At 36.3% G+C, this 20,473-nt stretch overlaps 3 protein-coding genes across 3 annotated transcripts; 1 reads left to right on the forward strand and 2 right to left on the reverse strand.

Moving 5' to 3' along the window:
• Positions 1-324: 324 nt before the first annotated feature.
• Positions 325-2,814, forward strand: LOC132293455 (small ribosomal subunit protein uS12). Its single transcript, XM_059790948.1, has 4 exons — positions 325-474; positions 2,012-2,167; positions 2,258-2,384; positions 2,500-2,814. The coding sequence occupies exons 1-4, from the start codon at positions 470-472 to the stop codon at positions 2,638-2,640; spliced, it is 429 nt and encodes a 142-aa protein (XP_059646931.1). The 5' UTR covers positions 325-469; the 3' UTR covers positions 2,641-2,814.
• A 1,435-nt stretch (positions 2,815-4,249) lies between these two features.
• Positions 4,250-11,214, reverse strand: LOC132293454 (uncharacterized). Its single transcript, XM_059790946.1, has 9 exons — positions 10,824-11,214; positions 8,882-9,070; positions 8,499-8,765; positions 7,532-7,566; positions 7,346-7,441; positions 6,801-6,954; positions 6,032-6,702; positions 4,751-5,775; positions 4,250-4,625 (listed from the first exon to the last, which is right to left on the reverse strand). Exons 1-8 carry the CDS (start codon positions 10,948-10,950, stop codon positions 4,792-4,794), a joined length of 2,523 nt encoding a protein of 840 aa, XP_059646929.1. The 5' UTR covers positions 10,951-11,214; the 3' UTR covers positions 4,250-4,625; positions 4,751-4,791.
• A 3,589-nt stretch (positions 11,215-14,803) lies between these two features.
• Positions 14,804-19,031, reverse strand: LOC132293456 (PWWP domain-containing protein 5-like). The gene is made up of 2 exons (XM_059790949.1): positions 18,906-19,031; positions 14,804-18,751 (listed from the first exon to the last, which is right to left on the reverse strand). Exon 2 carries the CDS (start codon positions 18,740-18,742, stop codon positions 15,710-15,712), a length of 3,033 nt encoding a protein of 1,010 aa, XP_059646932.1. The 5' UTR covers positions 18,743-18,751; positions 18,906-19,031; the 3' UTR covers positions 14,804-15,709.
• Between the last annotated feature and the right edge of the window lie 1,442 nt (positions 19,032-20,473).

Genomic DNA, 20,473 nt, shown 5'->3' on the forward strand with positions numbered 1-20,473 from the left:
TTTAGAAATTTACTCAAATTTCAGTGAATGTCAATACAATTTACCCTGATTTAAATTTTTTTTTTTTTAACATCAACTCTAATTTCCCCTAATTTAATTGATTGTTAATACTTTGTCATAATGTCAACAATACGAGACTATATGACATATTGACATGGTACCACTATTGTACTGAATACTTTGTAGATCAACATCAGAACTTTTTTTGGGCCCATATGAATATTAAGAGCATTTAAGAAAAGGCTTTGGGTGTGAGCCCTCTACTGTAACAGAACCTCAGCCCAAATTACACACTAACCGAGGGGCCTGAACTAATTCGGCCCACACTCTAAACCACATATATACATGAATACGCGTCGCCCACCATTTCGAAGATTAGGGTTTCTCTGAGTGGTTGCGCAGCTTTTTCTCTGTTGCCTCCAGAGCTCTCAAAATCTAGATCAGTGAAGTACTTCTTCTACCAGTAACCATGGGGTATGAACTCTCGCTTTGATCTCGACTTACTTCTATTATCTACTCTCTATATGAATACGTACCTATACATATATTCATACATTACGTTTATATGTTCATATATATACGTGCGAAAGTCTAGAGTTTATGAGCATGTTAGTCGTGTTATCAAATTTATATCCTGCTTTATGTTTTGGATCTTGGTTATTGAACTAATTCTGTGTTTGATTGATTGACGAGAAAGCTCAAAAAAAAAAAAAAAAAAAAAAAAAAAAAAAAAAAAAAAAAAACATTTGTTGTTGTTTTGGGTTGTAGAAAATGAAATTACGCCTAAGCCAGACCTTTTGAACGGTTGTATGTATTTTTGTGTTATGGTTCCAAATTATGTAAATCCCAGAATTAATATTTTTAGTTACAAAGTTTTCTCACCTTTTTGCAGCAACCAACCAATGGTAAATTACATATCTAGAAATTTTCTGTTGTTATTTGAAACATCGGTAACCCAAAATTTATGATCTGTTTGATTTAAATCTTACAGATATGTTATAACATGCATTAGTTTCTGTAAGGTATTGTATGACCCAGGGAAAATGTACACCTCAACTAAACCAAATGACTCTTAACAGAATAAGTTGAATGCTGTTTTTGTTCTTTTTGGTGCAAAAAATGGGAAACTCATCACATTTTCTCTGCAAGTTATAGATTTAGAAATTTTGGGTTGTTTATTGTTTCTGTAACAATACTAAACGTTGTTAAAAAATATGTTTTTGTTAGTCTAATGGATTAGCTTTGATATTCATCAGTTTTCAAAGGTGTCCCTTTATGGTATTCATTATACAACCAAAGTGCGCACACAAACACTTAAAAAATTTCTTCATGTCTGGTAGGTAAAATTGGAGTGAATTCTGTGTTTTTGGTGACTTTAACTGTGTAAGCGGCTTTTTAGAGAAGCAATATGAGATATAAACAAACACTATATTAGGGTATATCAAGATTGGAAAGAATCATTGTTTAGAAGGTGGATGTTTAAAGTATTTATTCGAATGCAATCATGAATATTGTTAGCAAGCCGCCTAGGTGAGTGTTGGAAAGCCTTGGTGATTGCCCCGAATATCCCAGCAACAGTTTGTTGCTTTATTGTAACTGACTTTCTGATGCCTTCTACAGAAATTAATAATAAGAGAACATGAATTCTTTTTGAAGTAAGAATAAAATGATAAAGAAAAGAAAGCATTAACTTCAATTCAATCCTGAAGTTATGATTTTCATGCAAAACTATCAATATCCAACCAGTATGGGACCATTTTTCAAACATGCTTGCTCTGTTGTCATGTTTTGTCAACCTAATACTCCATGTGATTGCTAAGATCTTTTGGGGGAAGAAATGAATATAAAATATTATTGCTGGTTGAGGTTGAAAAGAACATTGTAAGTTTGCTAGTTTTCTTTAATTGCCCAGCAATTTATTTGCAAACAAATGGACCATAAGCGGTTCTCCGGATTTGTAATATTAGCCTCTTTTCAGTTGAGTGGGGTTATAACCATAATTTTCTGACAGGAAGACACGTGGAATGGGAGCTGGTCGCAAGCTGAAGTCTCACCGTAGGAGGCAAAGGTGGGCTGATAAGGCATATAAGAAGTCTCACCTTGGCAATGAATGGAAAAAGCCATTTGCCGGGTCTTCCCATGCAAAGGGCATTGTCCTTGAAAAGATGTAAGACTGCCAAGATATTTCCATTTACTTGCCTTTATTAACCACTGCATTTTATATGAAATCTAACAAATGCCTGACTGATGTTTACAGAGGTATTGAGGCTAAGCAGCCCAACTCTGCTATCCGAAAATGTGCTAGGGTTCAACTGATTAAAAATGGAAAGAAGATTGCTGCATTTGTCCCCAATGATGGTTGCTTAAACTACATAGAAGAGAACGTGAGTGCTCGTGTATAATTGTAGCATGCTCAATTTTCTATTGTTGTTGATGAATTGATTCTTCCATTTGTTTTCTTCACCTTGAAAAGAATTTTTCAAATGTGTATTGCCGTAGGATGAGGTGTTGATTGCTGGATTTGGACGTAAAGGGCATGCCGTCGGAGATATTCCTGGTGTCAGATTCAAGGTTGTGAAGGTCTCTGGTGTCTCACTCTTGGCTCTCTTCAAAGAGAAAAAGGAGAAACCAAGATCTTAGTTTTGTACGAAGGTCTCGTCCTTACCTTCAGTCTTTTTTATAGTTAAGTTATGGGAAAATGTTTCTCTCTACTGTTTGAGTTGGTTTTGTGAACGATTAATTATCAAATTTCTAGTTTTTGTATTGGCATTCAGACTACCATTTTCAATTTTATTGACAATCTCCTCTTGCAATGTCTTCCAAATCTTGCTCTCTTTCGGATGGGTGTTTATCATGTTAACTTGTTTAGCATATTCTTGTTTGCTTTCAAAGGCACTGGAGGTTATTGTGACGGACTTATGCAATACAGTTGCACAAAGACTGGCGAGGACTTGTTTGGTGTCCAAGCTCATTTTGCCACTCTTTCTTTTTATTGGCTAGCATCACTTTGGTGAATCAACCGTTCTGGTGTCACGAAAGACAAGAAGGGTGGTTTTCTTATTATCTTTTTATTAAAATTACTTTAAACATCTCATTTGGATGTTTCTTTTTTGTGGGATAAATGGACTTGGATTTTTGTTCATGGTAGTTGAAATTTGAAACAACTATAATTTTGGGTTAAATACAAATGTATTTTCTAAATGAAACTGCCACTTGTCGGTCTTTGTCATGGATCATTGCAAACGCATTAGGGTCGTGTGTATTCATTTCTTTATACCGGCAGACCACTTCTTGTTAGCAAGCATGTACTCTTAGTTAGCATGTACCTGACACAATTTTGCACGTTTATCCATCTAATTGGTTGTGTTTGATGGTATATACATACCCTTTCCATTTACAAAATAAAGGTTTCTTCTCTTCTATAGATAGAAGCCCACACTCCATGGGATGGATGTTCATCCTCTCTCCACTTTCCCTTCTAGGCCTCGTCTATTTTATTTTCTACGTCTCTAGGCCAAGGGAAAATTGCAGAAATTCACACCAAGTATTATATAACCCCCTCAAATGGTTTTTCCAACAAACCCAAACCCACCCCAAAAAAAAATTTTAATTAATAAATTGAGCTCTTCAGATGCCTTTTGATTAGGTGTCACTATAAAAATCAAATATCAAAGTTATTACCATCTCAGTATCTTATTTGCAACTTTTTGATAGTTCGGGAATTTTCTGCAATTTGCTCGTTTTAATTATAATTGTCACACAACTCACAATAATGTTGCATTTGGGAATTTGAAGAAAATTATTTCAAATTTTAAACTAAATCTTGTCCAATTCCAAAGATTCAATTCATGAAGACCCAATTTAATGTTCCCAAACATAACATAAACTTTTTTCTTGATTGCTTTACATTTTTCTCGTGGTTACTTGTTGATAAAGCACATAAATAGATAAGAGTTGCTTCCTTCTATGTTCACCATTCAACTCAGATTTAATTTGTCCAAGGATCCTTCTCAACCATCAGCCTGTTTAAGCATTTTTTGACGTTATATACAGCTCAGGGAAGACAATTCAGGGCAACCTCTACGTTTCAAATACTCAACCAACTAGGCAGGAAACGTTTCTGGTGCGCGAGAGAGAGGGAGAGAGAAAGGCAAAGCAAATAATGATCTCAGAACAACATTCATTTTCACGGAGTTGACCAAATTAGCAATTCCACCATGAGAAGATTTTCCTCGATAACAAACAGAGCAGCAGTGAATTGTTATGCACAAGTAATATGCAAAACAGAAGAAACTTATCATATTGATATGTACTCAGATACCATTATATCCCTGTGCAATGTCAAGACATTGAATAGAAGTATCAAATAAAATTAACATGAAACACATTTAGACCAGACATTCACAGCTCAAATTACATCTTCCTTTGGATATGCATATTTTTTTTCCCTTCTAGTGCTGCTTCAGATGTGAGTTTAATTAACTTGCACAGTAAACACGGGTAAATCCAATGAAAAGCCTCTAGTTCAGATCCAGCGCCCCAATCTATATCATATACTTTGCTTCTATCGGTCAAAAAAGCTTTACCCTGAAACAGTTTCATCATTGGATTTGGAATAATACTCCCTGCACACCATCAATACAGACACCAAATTTAGTATATAATAAGAATTGTTATTGAAATGCCAAAGAACATTTCTTATTCTAGTTAATATGTATGTATATCAGCCGCCAATAAATATGTAAAGTACCTTCAAGAAAGAGAGAGAAAAATGACAGCATAAACTTTTTATTATATACTGTTCTCTTTCTGAGCACTCTCCGAAGGCAACAGAGCTGTCTTCTCTACCACCTCAATGCTCGATCCGGTTAAAAAATCAAGCCCTTCACCATTGCATGATGAGTTCTTGACAGAAAAGGGGGTCCTTGTGCTTTCTGTAACTTCTATTGTGGTTGAGGAGATAGAAAGCGGGGTGGGGTTTGACAAACAAGTCAGTTCCCTGAAACATGGTAAGTCTAGAGCACCAGGAGAACTGACACCAACCCAAGAAATAGAATTACCAATGTGCTCTTGCTGAATCTCCGATTTTTGATCTACAGCTTCCATATGTTTGCTCAAACCATCAACTTGATCTTCAAAATGAACTTTCTCCTCATCATTCTTAACAAACGTATGCAAATTATTCTTGAGATAATATTGGCCATAATATGCATCATCCCCAACTTTCTCAGATGAGTTAATATTTTCAATCTTGCAAGTGGCATTTGAATCACATGTATCCCCTTTGATACGAGATTTAGGGGTTACCTTGATATCCTTTAAGTCAGCATTTTCTTGCATTTCTAAGCTCCAATTCTTCTTCAAGGCACCTGCACTTTCATTGTTCCCTTCAATCACACCAAGATCTGGAACATGTTTAGCTGCATCACTTCCTTCAGCTCCTACTTCCTCGGCATTCAAGCAACTTTGTCCACACTTTTTATTCGGGGCTTCCATAGAGATCCTAGAACAACTTTTTACACCCCTTGAGGCACCAGAGACCTTGGTTGAAACAGTTGTTGGATCTTGGAATGGTAAAGGAGAAGCAGATTTCCGAATATCAAAGTTCATATTTCCAATCGCTGGTACTGTTGTTGCAGGCTGAAGCTTTTCAATTTTTGGCTTGTTTGATCCCCTACCAGGGCTACATATCCCAGATCCAACTTTAGGCAAACCAGTTGGTAAACCAGAATGAGTTCGCACACCTCCATTGGGAGTACGAACCAGTGATTTCACCTGCATAACAATAAAATTACACAGGTGCTAATGCTTGCTTGATAAATCAAATAATGAATCTACACAAAGTAAATCGCAGATGTGATTTGCCAAGGCAATCTTTACCAGGGACATATTAGAAGGCATTCTTCATATCATCATTTGGTTGCCGTAAAGTTGCCTTGGCAAATCACTCTACCATAAGAAAATTAAGGAGGAACAAAAAATAAAATGAAGAAAAGAAAAGCAACTTATTACAGGACAAGGAAAAACTAACCCCATCAAAAAACCCAATCTTTGGCGAAGGCATTCGAAGACCGGAGGGTTTTGTAAAGGCTGGGCGAGAATGTGTACCAATTTGTGTTGAAGTTCTCTTTGTATTTTGATTATGTAATCCCGTTGCCTGATTTTCATGTCCATCTAAAATTTGACCATTGGAATGTTTCTGAAGAACCATAGCAGGAGTAGCATCACTGTCCACAGATCTGCAAGAAGAATTACTCTCAAGGCTAACTCTCAACTTACCGGACCTTTGATTGACAGTAGAAGTTGATGACAATGATTCCAAGGAGCAATCACTAATAGAACTAGCAGGTGATGCACTAGAAGAGAGCTTGGACGACATCAAATGAGTCGACATATGGGACTTCCCAGATGGTGCCTTATTCTTCGATGCAATCTTTGCGGGAGTTTTGAGGATTGAACCAGTGGAAGAAGTATTTGCATTTCTGGAATCAATCTTTCTTCTTGCAGAATTCGAAGGAGATTTTCCAAAGTTGTTAGATAAGGTGCTGACAGAACTGTCACATGAGGAAGAAGATAGTGTTGATTCCGTCTTGGTTGCAGTTGAAGAACCCAAAGAAGATGTTTTGGAAGATGGAGAAGGTTTAGGCACAGCCCTGTAACCACCCAAACCAGGTGCCTTTGATGCCAGACCTTTACTGGCTACTGTCACATTCAATTCAAAATGAACTATAATTCAGTACCATAGTGAAACATTTATTCTGCTGCTAAACAAATCAGTTTGTGAAAGGGGTTCCATTTACCAGTGGTACTTTTATCTCTTTCCATTTGGACACGTTTGGCACCCAAAGATGCCCTTTTGGTTGGTGCTATTGAGATGGGATCAGCCCTGCCAATTACCTTGGGTAGCTTAGGAAGTGATGAAGTTGAGTCTCCATTTTTGGCAACAGGCTTAATCTAAAAATACATACAATTGTGTCAGTTAGATCCTATCGAGTTGAAGTTCAAACTAATAATAATAATAATAAAAAGAATATTGTAGTTGAAATTTGTTAAAACGATCTTAAACCACTTCTGTACCTATCCCTGTGCATATAATTAGGAATTATAAATTCAACCTATCTCTTTAATGAAAGAATTTTGAAGTGACATTATAATTAGTTAAATAATCCATACATGAATGTTCTGTACAAGCTGTTTCACTAAGAACTGGATACACTCATTCTATAGAATGTCCAATAGAAAATAGGAAACACTCATTCTGTTGAATGTCCAAATAATTCACAGTTGATCACTGCATAGTCTAGTGCCAAAGAGAGAACATTTTCAGTGCTTAACAAATGCATACCTGCTTGACTGGCTGGCAACCAGAACCTTGTTTTATTATTCGCCCGGATCCTTGCATAACAACAGGTTGCGTCTTCGAAGCAGATTTTGCCTTCTTCTGTACATTTGTAAGTAAATAATCTCGTATGTTAGCAATCAATAACAAAAAAAATGAAAATTAACAGGTGCATCCATTAAATGGACATACCTTACTTTGAGAATTAAAGTCCACTTTCTTTGAAGCTGCAAAAGATGTACCATTTACTTGACGATCAGTTTGCCAAAAAAAATTGCAAATACTAACTACTTATAATTTTCCAGCCAATTAAGAAGTCAAACGACAAACAAAACCACTCAGAAGAGCAGATCCTGCTTCAGGATGCTCGTCTTATCAGCTCAAACACATTAATATGTCAGGGGAATGACAAAATAACTTAAAGCTACCTGATCTAATGTTACCGCAATATTGACCTGTCCAGATCATTGTATGCAGTCTTATTACCTAAAAACATACTTATTCAGGCCCAGCCCAAAATGGAAAACAAAAACCAATGCTTTTCCATGCATTTTCTTTTTTCACCCATTCACTCGGTGTTACAACTAAAACTCTGTTGTTTATGGCATACTATATTTTGTAGAAATGTGGTGCCATTAGTGAATGAAGTGGTCGGGGGTGATGGTATCAAAGTCAGATGGTACCATGGCAGTGATGTTAAAAGTGCATCAAGTCAGGTGGAATGAGGCTGCAAGTTGAGGTATTGATGCTAGAGCCCTGGGAGAGAGGAAGCAGTGTTGCAGAAAAGATGATGATTCCAGTGGTGGATGGAGCTGGTGATAGAGGTGCCGGGAAAGGTGATGAGGTGGTAGTGAGATTGGTGTTGAAGTGCAGATGGTAATTGATTCTGAAGTGGTGAGCCTGGTGGCGGAGGCAAATGTATTGGAATAATACTGGTGCTACTGGAGATGACGCTTTTGTGGTATAAGAGGAGTTGGTGGTGATGTGGTGACGTAGAAAAAGTTACCTGTGGAAAGAATATCCCTGCCCCCAACCGATTTCTACTTTATCAGTTCCTTTTAATCCACAAACACCGTAGTCAGGTGCCTGAGTAGTGAGTACTAAACAAAGAACCATTACTTTGTCTTTTAACCAGGTGTTCAAGTAGAATTTTACTTACAACAGAGAGATTGAGTTTCCAACCCTCCTGATACAGATTTGATTCTTGAATTTGCCACATTGAATGCTTTGCTGGATTTCTGGATTGAAGCTCTAATGTCTTCGAACAAATCAACGTCAAGATTTTCCAATGTCAAACTCTCGCTCTCTAAGGTAGAGATGGAGTCAGTAGATCCGCGTATGTCCTCTTTGATTCCAGGTAATAATTTTTTTCCACTCTTCTCAACTCCTTCAATAATGTTGGACAACTCATCAGGGTCTAGAACACCTGGAAATGTCAAAGAGACATTTATAATTATGAGCTTAAAGTTACAGAGGCTAAGAAAAATGAAGCAGTGTTCTACTGAAGTAAAATAGATATAAGGTTCAATTTGCAGAGCATACCCGCACTGGTGAAGAAGGCACTATCCCATGCTAAACTTTTACGCAAATTGCACTTGCCAAATTTTTTTCTCTCTGATTCCAATGATTCAGATAGTTGTGGTAGCTGTCCCATCTGCCCAAGACTGCCCAATGTGTCCTCTGCTTCGACAGCCTCCAAAAACTCAAAACTTCTATGCTCATTGTGTTTTTCTAAAGACCACATCAAATCAAGTTCAGTTTAGTATAAGTTATAATAAGAACAATAAAATGAGATGAAAGAATATTGTGATCACTATAGTATATACATAAACGATATTCACTAAAAAAGTGAGAAAGAAATATTTGAGTAGTGTGAATAAAAGAAAGCTCCTTGATCTTTCCAGTGACCGGCAGCACATTATGGAGGGCTTCTGAAGGTCAAATGACCACCAGGTCTGCTAAAGAAATAAAGTGCATGAATCAAATATTGGAAGGATGCATGACAACATCCGCTCCCTTTCAAGTTCAACTAAGCACTACAAATCCAGATAAACATAAAAAATATAAGATACCACCTTCTATTCCCAGAGCCACAATTCCACTAAGTTATGTGACACCACATGTATGTAAATCACCACCAAAAAAAACGTACATATTCTATGTATGCCTCAGCCCATGTTCAAATTGCTTTTAATTCTAATAATTATTAGATTTCTTGCTTTAATCATTAGTCAATAATTAAAAACATTTCAAGATCCAAGCAGGCAAGAGTGGAGATCACTGGAGTTTGGTGTGCATTACATTAAATAATTAATGTATGAACTAACTGGTCAACGAGCCTCTTTAGGAATATGAGTTATGTGTTGGCATAATCCAACTCAAAACTTGGGTAGAAGGGTGTGTCAAAGTTTTAAGAGTCATTCATTTTCAACCATGAAAGATGATGGAGATGGAGCTTAGCAAAGAACATGAGATTAGAGTTGAGTTTGGTATGATTTACATCAAATAATTAATGTATGAACTAACATGTCAATGAGCCTGTTAGAAATATGAGTGTTGGCATAATCCTACTCAAAACTTGGGTTGTAGTGTGTGTCAGAGTGATATGAGTCATTCCTCTACAACCAGGAAAGATGCTGGAGATGGAGCTTAGCAAAGAACATGCCGAAAATTTCTCAAGACTCGATAACATGTCTAGGCTAAGGTAAGTGAAGACCATGGAGACCAACTATGAACATGAAGTTATATGACACTACATGTTTGTACATCACCCAAAGAAAACAACCTACATCTGCCTAACCAAATTGACCAACCCATGGGGAAGAATGACATCCAACTATATCACAGTGTACCAAAAAGTGTAGTAGTCAACCAGTATTGTGATAGTCAACCAATTCTCCTAACCTTTGTTCGAGCAACTAAAGCTTGCTCAAAGAAAGTTCACCATTTGTTCAAGAATCAAAGATAAATCACAGTTGACGTTAACTTGTACCAAACTAAATTGCCATACTCAGTGACTCCTAGCTGTGCGCTAAGAGAGAATCTAAAGCACTGTTTTTGCACCCCGTCAGACACAAATTTCATAGTTATCCCAAATCACTTCCGCGTGTTTTGCATTTAATACATATAAAATTGTTTACATCAATTTTCTCAAACCATTGACATCATTGATTTTTCACACAAAAAAAGGGTAAATATGAAACTCGTCTATAATCAAATACCACAATATGAAGTAAAACCATAAAAAACAAAGGGAACAAATGCATTTACAGATCATAACCCACAGACAAACATAGATACACACGCATATGTATTCACAGAAAGATCAAACACGCCAGCATAATGTATCTGAAACAGATAAAGAAAATAAATGAAAAAAAAACCATAATCTACAAAAGATGGGTAAAATCGACCTGTATATAAAGAAAATTGAACTTCTGTTCGGCAAAAAAAAAAAAAAAAAAAAAAAGGAGAAAATTTTAACCTAAAGATTGGTTGTCGATGAAGCCCCCAGAAGAAGACGAAGCAAAGATGAGAGAATCTTTCTCAGACAGGGCATCGACAAGATTGAGCCCTTGCATTTCAAGATTAGCCTTCTCACTCTCATCCATTGAATAGATCGAATCCAAGTCAATCTAAGAAATATAGAGAGAAAGTTGAATGCAGCCGAAGTCGAACGAAAGATGATGGGATAGAGAGAGAAAATGTAACTTTAATCTGTAGAAAGAGAGAGACTGTGTGGAAGCGGAAGGCGAATTATTTTGAATTATGAAAGAATAGGCGGTTTCAAAATTTTAGTAACAGCTGTACGACGGGAGCGTCTTGCGTCCTCTCATCGGACCGAAATATGGGTCCTTTCAATCATTGGATAATAACTAGTAAATTTTTTTTTTTTTTCAAAATTTTCTTAGGTTATTTGATTAAAAGTAAAATAGTGTTATTCTATTCGTGCTCAACTAGGGTGCAACTTGTTGCCAAAAATAAAAAACTAGGGGTGTAACTCTGGTCAGTTGAAAGTAAAATTCGGGTTCAATTCAGACCTGTGAAATGTTTAGCCCTAATTTGATATTTAGCTCAAGTCCAATTTATTTTAATTTTTTTAATTTGAGTTAAATTTCGACTTACAACTTGAACTAAGATTTGGGTTTGTATACAGGTTACTACACTGATTTTGTGCAATAGTTTAATTACTTTTGTAGACCAAACCAACCCTGTCATAATTTTCAATATAAATAACTTAGTAGTATATTTAATATATAAATTATAATTATAACTTGGGTTCAGGTTTGGATTAATGGCACCTCAATCCAAACCCAATCATAATTCAGTTGTTGGTAATATTTTCCCAACCCCGGACAAAATTAAAATTATAATTGCCCAAACTCATGAAAAATCGAGTTGGGTTCGGGCTGCCCTACCCCAATCGCACACCTATGCTTCTGGGAGATGATAGAGTCTAGTATGAACTTTTGTTATTGAGATTTGAAAAAAAAAAATTATTATTTATTTTCATTGACAAGAAACACACACTTTTGTCCTTATGCGGACTTGAACATGCTCACACACATACACACTTCTGTCCTCTATGAAAACTTGAACCCTTAACCTTCTATTTTGGAAGACAAGATAATACCATCAGGTTACAAGGCCTTAGTGGCATTTGAGAATGAACAATTATGTTGTCAACTATTTTTTAAAGAAAAATATATAAAAGGAGAACTAATAAAAGGTGAAGTCTTAAAAAGAAATTAAAAAAAAAATTACAAGAATTATAATGAAATGCAATCTCCTCAATTTCTCAAAGTGGGGAGAGCTTAAATCTCACAATGACGAGAATGGAGCTTTGTACTATGGTTGTGCGAGTTTTAGTTCGACGAGGAAGGGAGCTTTCCAGTGGTGCTAAGGTTTCCATTGAGCGTTTGTGTGATAAGGTTTATGCCCTCTTTATATATGCTAATAAGGCACGTATAAAGATGTCAACCCAGACTTCTTGACACTTTCTAAAGCTTTGGTTGTGCTCAAGACTTCGGTCTTGAGTTAGCTTGGTGTTAGGTTGCTGTCGAGAGGGGGGGGGGGTTTGCTTATCATTGAGCGGGGGCAGGGGTTTGTTTGGATATGTTGCTTATCATTGAGCGTTTGTGTGATAAGGTTTATGCCCTCTTTATATATGCTAATAAGGCACGTATAAAGATGTCAACCCAGACTTCTTGACACTTTCTAAAGCTTTGGTTGTGCTCAAGACTTCGGTCTTGAGTTAGCTTGGTGTTATGTTGTTGTCGCGCCGGGGCGGGGGGGGGGGGGGGGTTAGTTATTTATGCTTCTTCTTTGTAAGTGTCGTTAGGCTGTTGCTTGTTTGCCAAGATTAACAAAAATTCACAATGACAAATGCGTATGAGTAGTCAAATAAAAAATTATATATTGCCGAGAAAAATATATAAATATATATAGGTAAGGGTTGAAGTCCTGGTAGAGATAAATAGGTGTATGATTTTCTTACCAAAGAAAAAATATAAAGTCCGAAAAACACGAAAGTTATAAAAAAATAATAATATTATCCCAATTATCCCTGTTTTATGTAAAATGGAACAATAATGTTAAAGGAATTTAACAATCAACATGGGTCTTTTTTTAAAAAATGTAAAAGTAATGTGAAAATCCAAATAAAAATAAATTTCCATGTATAAAAAGACAATGCATAAAATTATTTTAATTTAGCCTCAGTCTGTTTCGGCGTAAAATATATTTTTTGTAAATTTTTTTTTTCAGATAAAATATTCTTTTATTTTTACTTTGTCGGTATTTGGCAAAGGTTTACGTCGAAATTAAGGTCGAGTCCATCGGACGGGACATGTAAAATAACTTGTAAAAAATTGATGGATAAGTTATTTTGTTAAATTTTAGTAATTTTTTTTATTCGTTAATATTTTACGACAACCAAACATCACAAAAAATATATATATATTTTTTGAAAAATATTTTACGTCCAAAAAAACAAATTGTAACGTCAAATATGATACTTTTTTTTTTTTTTTACCTAGTTGGTACTCACACACACATATCTCTTATTTTGAAACTTGAACCTCTAACCTTCCTTTATAAAATAAGAGGCTAATACCGTTAGGTCACCGACCCGTTGATAATATGTCGCATTTAACATCACTCCCTCTAAAATTCAACACATTTCTGTATCACTTGCATGAAACTTTTCTATAGAAGTTAGTGATTGTGAAAATTATTTTTCCTCATCTAAACTGTTAAAACAAATTTCTCTTTGTTGCGCTTTTCATTAATCAAACCAAGCCTAATATATATTTCAACAATGGCAATAATTGGAATTTTCAACCTTGCATTTATTTGGCAAGGCAAGTCCCAAGACCCACTTCTTCTTTTTTTCATATCCGTGAGCCACTTGGGGTTGCACCTTTTCAATAGATGAGTTACAGTGATACTATTTCAAAGTAATGTCTCACATAGTTCTGTGACTTCTGTCTTGTTTGTAATTGCCAGGAAAATATATATATACATGTGTGTGTGTGCGCGCGCGCGTGTATATTTAGAGATAGACTTGGCATTTATTAGTACCATTATTGTATGAAGTGCTCAAATAATCGGATCCATATTTGCAATCTTGTCAATTCAAGACCACCTAAAAAATTTTGTTGTAAAATACTACTACAATACAATGATTTGCATTTTCTACTGGAGATAAAAGAGAGAGGATACTTGGTGAATGAGAAAATTTGGCTTACATAACATAATAAATAATATATAATTTCATTTTATTTTTATAAAAAACACAACTAGTAAACCGCATTCGGATAGCACCAAAGCATGAATCAACCAAAACTTTGAAGTGTTATTGGGGTATGTCATCATTTAACTTAAACCACATGAATGAATGTAGTGACATACCAAAAAAAAAATATACTTGCAAGGATATAAATGCATATAGAAATAATTATCCCGGATTAGAAATTATTTCAATATATTATATTATCCTTGACCATGATAACTGTGACATTATACGTATACTTTTACCATATATACTTCTTTTCATCTAGTAATAGTCAAACTCCTTAGATAGCAAGCCCAACGAGAGGTGAACAGAGGTTCCTAAAAAGCAATTCCTAATCAAATGGTTGAGGCCATTATATAGTTTATGTACAAAAATGTCATTTCAAAAAATTATTACTTCTACCCAGCCCATCACTAATCGACACACAAACAAAAAAACTAAATAAAGCTGACACATTTATCTGCATGTCACCCGGATTTTGTAATAATTTCTCCATTAGTTCACACAGCAATAGAAGACTGAAAAAACATAGCATCATCTTTGCTTAACTTAGAATTTCTCCTCTCTTTCTTTTTCATGCATGGGTTGGCGCCAAACACCAATATCAAATAAAGCATACAAAGGCGACTGACCATATAAATTCTAGGTACTGTACAAATAGCAAAACCTGTTTGAAATAAAATTCTCATAACAAGACATAACCAGTTGATATGCAATATTCATCATATCAACACCAAATAAAGAATACAAAGGCCACTGACCATATAAATTCTAATAACAAGACCATGACCATTAGAAAACCAGCCACACTAAAATTAACTCATCAAAAAAAGTTCTGCATCGCAAATAGATTGATTAGGACCAAAATGGATTACATGTGAATACAAGTGTCTATTGGAAGAAGGAAAAAAAACTTCAGAAACTTGTGAATTATTAAGCATATTTTGATAAGAGAAATGCCGGTGCATGGCAACTGTAAATGGAACCCACCTCATTTAGCAGCTGAGAGGCCGGCCACAGCTGCAACCGTCACTGACAGTTCTCTTCTAATAAATAGGCAATGCCACAAAATTTGACGGCTCCATTGATGTAATTCCTCCTGTACTTTATAATCAGAAAAGATCAAAAAAAAAAAAAAAAGCAAACTGAATCGCGTGCATGCCTCGATTTCATGCTGCATAAAATCTAAATTACTGGTCCCAATGTGCAGCAACATCTAAACTTTTTATCTGTGAAAAAGGTAACTAAGCTCTTGACAGGTCCCAGTCAAACAGAGTACAAAATCTGTTAGGCAACATAAGAGTTCACAAATGCACCTAATCAACTGATAATTTCATGTTCTTACTTGCGACATGCAAAAACATGGTTAACAATATTGATTAAATTGACAGTTGACATTCTAGTACTGTCCTAAATAGATATCTAATTCAAATGCTTGATCCTACCTATTTGCAATCAATTGTACCCCTACCAGACTCCACCCAAGGGAAACATGGATTTCTCAAGTAGATGAAAAATGGAAATAGGTGCATAATGATCAACATCAAAACTGATCTGCATATCTGCATCAATCATCAACCTTCATTGCCTGCCACAGATGTTGAATCGTCATTTCTTCTCCCCTTTCTTGCGGAGGTAGGAGTTTTACGCGGTGTAGGTGAATAGTTAAGGCGGTAACTAACAAGTGAAGGCCCAAAAATGCTGAATTTACCGGCACTACTGAAAGCAGTTTCAGCATCAGAACGTCTCTTAAAAACCACTTTAGCACGGCTGCTCTTCTTCAGCACTTCAGTCTCCAATTCATTCAAAGGTCCATAGCGGCTAAATATCTTATTCAGATTTTTTTCTGAAGGAACGGCATCCAAATCCATAAAGTTCAGTACTAGTGCAGTCGGAGAGTTTTGTTGCTCAAATTTCCCATCCATGTGACCCGCTGGTTTCCCCACCCCCGACTCATGATTCATAATGGTAATTCCCTGTTTAGAATCAGATTTCAGACTTGACTGAAGAGGCGCATCTGTTTCAACAGCACAAATACTCTTACCATTTGGAGTCTCAGGTTCGAATAATACTTGCTCTTCATTGCTATTTTGGACAATCCTGTCAGTCCAATAAGAGTCTTCCATACCCTCAAACCCAAATGTTTCAGTAGTCTCTGACTTAGATGACTGTTTCCCAGTCTGCTCACCTGATGCATTCCCTGTCGACTTTTTTTGTTTTTGTGAATTGGAATTCTGTAGGCACAATGAATTCCTAAAATCAGAGAAAAAACCAACTGCTTGAATTAAGAAGCTGCACCTTTTCAAAGGATCTTTCGCAACCAAATAGAGCTGTGAGAGCATCTCATCAGGAGGAGGGTTCTCTGCAGGAATGACCTTTCTTCTCTTGGATTCCTTGGAACTGTGTGGTGGAACACTTAAATGAGGCTTGGGAGGTTTTTCATTGCTTCCTTTTTCCCCACTAGTTCTCTCTGAACCATGCTTGAAGATTGGACTTGACACATCTAGCTCTCTTGCAGCCTTGCGTATGCTTTCTCCAATTCTTCGAAACGGCCTACTAGTACCTGCTGACAAAAGACTCTTCCTGGTGTTCGGTGTCGTGTCATCAGATATGGATTCAACTGCCTTCCGTTTCTTACCAGAAGATGATATTGACTTCCTGCCAGCTTTCCTTTTAGGCTTATTCTCGTCATTTGAAAATTTTGTGTGGCTCCCAGACATCAAGTCCGATATGCTTTTCTCTTTTTTGCTTGGGTACATAACATCTACAGAGATTTGTTTACGCTTACGAGAAGAATTACCTTTAATCGATTTTCCTTTTCCAGAAGGAACTAGCTCGTTGTCCTTGGATCCTGGAACAGAATCCTCAACCACTTCATCTGAATCCTCGCTTTCCCCTGATGAGAGAATGTTAACATCGTTCTCCAACAACCCACCAAGCATTTTAAATTCAGGCAGCTGATAAAAACCTTTATGACGGTTCAAAGCCAAAAGTTGGGCACGTGCAATCACAAATTCAAGTCGATCAGTTCCACTATATGGTGTTGGTGCTAATTCTTTCAAATACTGCACAAGATTAACAGGATTAAAAGAATCCAAACTTGAAAATTCATCGCCACCATCTCTTAGACTTGATTCTTCCCGAATACCAGCATTAACAATAATCTGGGATTTGATTTTAGAATACACCTCCTCTGACAAGCATGAACATGCCAGTCCAAACTCCACCCGTCTGGAAACCTCATCCAAAGCACAACCCACAGCATGACAAAATGTTTCCATGGTGCTCTGCTTCTCCATTTGGGTGAAATGTGACCGAAATGGCTTTATCCGTGATGCTTCATTCCAAGCAAATGTCTGGTCCCCAAAATAAGCTATCAGAAAACCATCCTTCTTGTGGTATTTCCTTGCCTTTTCTGATGAATCTGAAGGATCGAAAATCTGCCCAGGCCACCAAGGATGGCTTCGTACCTTGCCCCACACAAGATCAGACGCATAAAATTCACCTTCTTTTTCAGTTCGACACCCTTTCCTGTAAAACTCTGATTTCAAATCAGCGGGTCTATCATTTTTCTTCTCAATGTCTTGCAGCTGTTCAACATCTGTCACGTGTTCTGTATTTACTACATCTTGGTTTTCATTTAAACCAACCCCATCATTTAAACTTAGTTCATCTGCTGAGCAAGCCGAAAAAGGTATATCAACGTCACCTGAAAACTCATTAAACTTAGTTCTTTCCTTGCTGATCACGTTTCCGGATTTCTGGTTCCCATCCCCATCGATCTGCAAATTTAAATCTAAAAGGCCGATTGTATCAGACTGATCTACAGTATGCTGGAAAACTTTTGCTTCAGAATCACGAATTCCAATAACTTGATTCTCATCTGTATCAATCCGTGTGTTGGTTTGCATTTCTAGAATTGACAATAATTCATCAACAGCAACTGAACCATAAGCTGTCACATTTTCATCTCCTTTATACAACGAATCACCAGTATCAGCTACTTTAGCTTCGTCAGCTCTTGCTGAAATATTCTCCCCACGTCTATCTACAACTGGTTCCACCAAAAATGTACTAAAATTCTCGTTGACTCCGTTTTTCTGGGAACACAATAAATTCTCACAAGCAGCATCATTACTCCTAGCATCATTCTTCAAACCCAAAACAACCCCATTATCATCTTCAGCAATTTTGCCCTTGGCAATAGCTCCTTCACACTCTGGAACACCAGTAACCGGCATCAGCAAAGCATCAGCCCCTTTCCCATCATTCCCTCTATCCGATTCCCAATCGTTCTCTTTATCTACAGATTCATTTCTTCCCTCAAAACCCTCACCAACCAATCCACTAACTATTCCTTCGCGGATCAAACTCCGATCAACCGCATGGAATGCCTCCACCGAGCCCTTCACTTCCCTTGAAACCCTAATACCACCACTCACTCCTTCGACCGAACACCCATCCACCCCAGGACGCTCCGTTAGGGTTTCAGTCACAGAAACGTTGGGAGTGAGTGCTAATTCTGATGCATTAACCCCATAGACCTCGTTGTCCCGTTCAACGGAAACTTCCGAGTTCAGGTCTATTCCGTCCAATTTCAGAGACATTATTGAACCCTAACAAATACCATATATACACACACATAAAAATTTTATCCAGAACCAATTCATCTCTCTCTCTATAAATATATATTGTACGGAGTATCCTAATATGATCGATAGGCGTATTCAATGAAAATAACTATTCGAGAGAGGGAGAAAGAGAGCATACCTGGTCTGAGTGCTTTGATTTGAACAAGTTCTCCGTGACACCCTGTTTGAATGCGTGAAATATTGGAGTTTATTTGAGAGAGAGAGAGAGAGAGAGAGAGAGTGAAAAAACGATGCTCGTTTCGTGCAAGGGGATGTTTCTGGGTTTGTACTCTTAGGGAGAAAAATATAATAAAGAATTATTTTCCCATCACCAATTAATTAGATTTTAACACGTGTAGTGTAAGATTCATTTCATCTACTAGAATTTTTCTTTTTTATAAAATAAAAAAGATAAAAAAATAATAATGTAATAATAAAAACAAAAAAAAAAACAATTTTGTATACACACAATTCAACATGTAACTAATTACTTGAACCTTGTATAATACAAGATACCAAGTCCGCTTAAAGCGATGATGTGTCATGTATATAGTAGTTGAAGATGACAAATTTTTACACAATTTGTTAACACTATTAACTCAATAGGAAATTAGTAAATTTTCGTTTATTTTATTTGTTTTACTCCGATTAATTAGTTATGTGGTGTTCGGATCCTTTTACCGATCTCACTTTAATTAACTTGATTTATATCATTTAATGACAAACTTCATTTAAACGGGCACATTACATTGTGATAATGGTTAAAACATATATAGATTAATTTTTAATCCGTTGCACAACATGTTTTCCCCTATACATTGCCTTAATTTTGGAACTCCACGAAGCTTACTTTGACTAAATGGGTTTTCTATGGCAATGGCAATTGAACAAAGATACAACCGACATTGTCAAAATAAGGAGTTATTTGGAGTTAGGATGGTGTACGGATCCTTTACTGGAACGGAGATAAACTATATATGGGGATATCAAACACAAGTGGAGAGATCTAAGGAGCTTATATGGAGAAGAAGCAAATAAGCCAGAGGGAATTAACATTGAATGTAGGACTGTTTCTTGCATACCACAATGAGTAAATACATTTTAGTTATGGGGGGTTTGTGGTTGCTGAAGTTATAGCCCTTTAATGCTCAACGATACTGGTATTTATAGTTTTAGATTTTTTTAGTAATACGTAGAGGATCCAGACTTAGTTGGGATATTGTTTGGTGCTTAAAGTCCTCGGTTATGATTATTCTATTTGTCCTTGTTATGGCTATGGGTCAAATCTCTCTTACATCTGCTTAATTGTTGGACAACAGTACATTAAATGATTAATGCGACATTAAATCATTTGACTATTTGATAGTGACGATAGTTAAACGTTGATCGTTAAAAATGATTACAAGTGTTTTTATCACGAATCCTCAATTGGTTGTTTCATGACCATGGTAGTAAATGTAAAAATCTATAAAGAAATCGAGTCGATACATGCTCATTTTTTACGAGTAAACTTGTTTACTCACCCCGAAGTTACTAGATCATATTCCCTTTGGTCAAATCGTTGTCTAAGTCTCACATAATAAATTCATGTATATTTGCAAGGGGTCCTACCTGTGCCTTTCGGCACAATAAATAGTTTCTCTTTGAGGTTGTTTACAGAGACCTTGAATGTTTTTTCAGGATGGTGCTTTAGTTGAGGTTTCTTTT

Source organism: Cornus florida, unplaced genomic scaffold, assembly GCF_030987335.1.
Source record: "Cornus florida cultivar Cherokee Brave unplaced genomic scaffold, ASM3098733v1 CherokeeBrave_3.0.0_Hap2_Chr02, whole genome shotgun sequence".
In the NCBI taxonomy this organism is placed as follows: domain Eukaryota; kingdom Viridiplantae; phylum Streptophyta; class Magnoliopsida; order Cornales; family Cornaceae; genus Cornus; species Cornus florida.

Bases quoted from the DNA above. Each gene is read 5' to 3' on its own strand.
- LOC132293456 (XM_059790949.1), bottom strand. From the start codon at position 18,742: ATGTCTCTGAAATTGGACGGAATAGACCTGAACTCGGAAGTTTCCGTT.
- LOC132293455 (XM_059790948.1), top strand. The intron at 2,168-2,257 runs GTAAGACTGCCA...TGATGTTTACAG, and splicing joins GGCATTGTCCTTGAAAAGAT to AGGTATTGAGGCTAAGCAGC. The intron at 2,385-2,499 runs GTGAGTGCTCGT...GTATTGCCGTAG, and splicing joins TAAACTACATAGAAGAGAAC to GATGAGGTGTTGATTGCTGG.
- LOC132293454 (XM_059790946.1), bottom strand. From the start codon at position 10,950: ATGGATGAGAGTGAGAAGGCTAATCTTGAAATGCAAGGGCTCAATCTT. The intron at 7,442-7,531 runs GTATGTCCATTT...ACAAATGTACAG, and splicing joins ACTTTAATTCTCAAAGTAAG to AAGAAGGCAAAATCTGCTTC. The intron at 6,703-6,800 runs GTAAATGGAACC...TGAATGTGACAG, and splicing joins AAGAGATAAAAGTACCACTG to TAGCCAGTAAAGGTCTGGCA.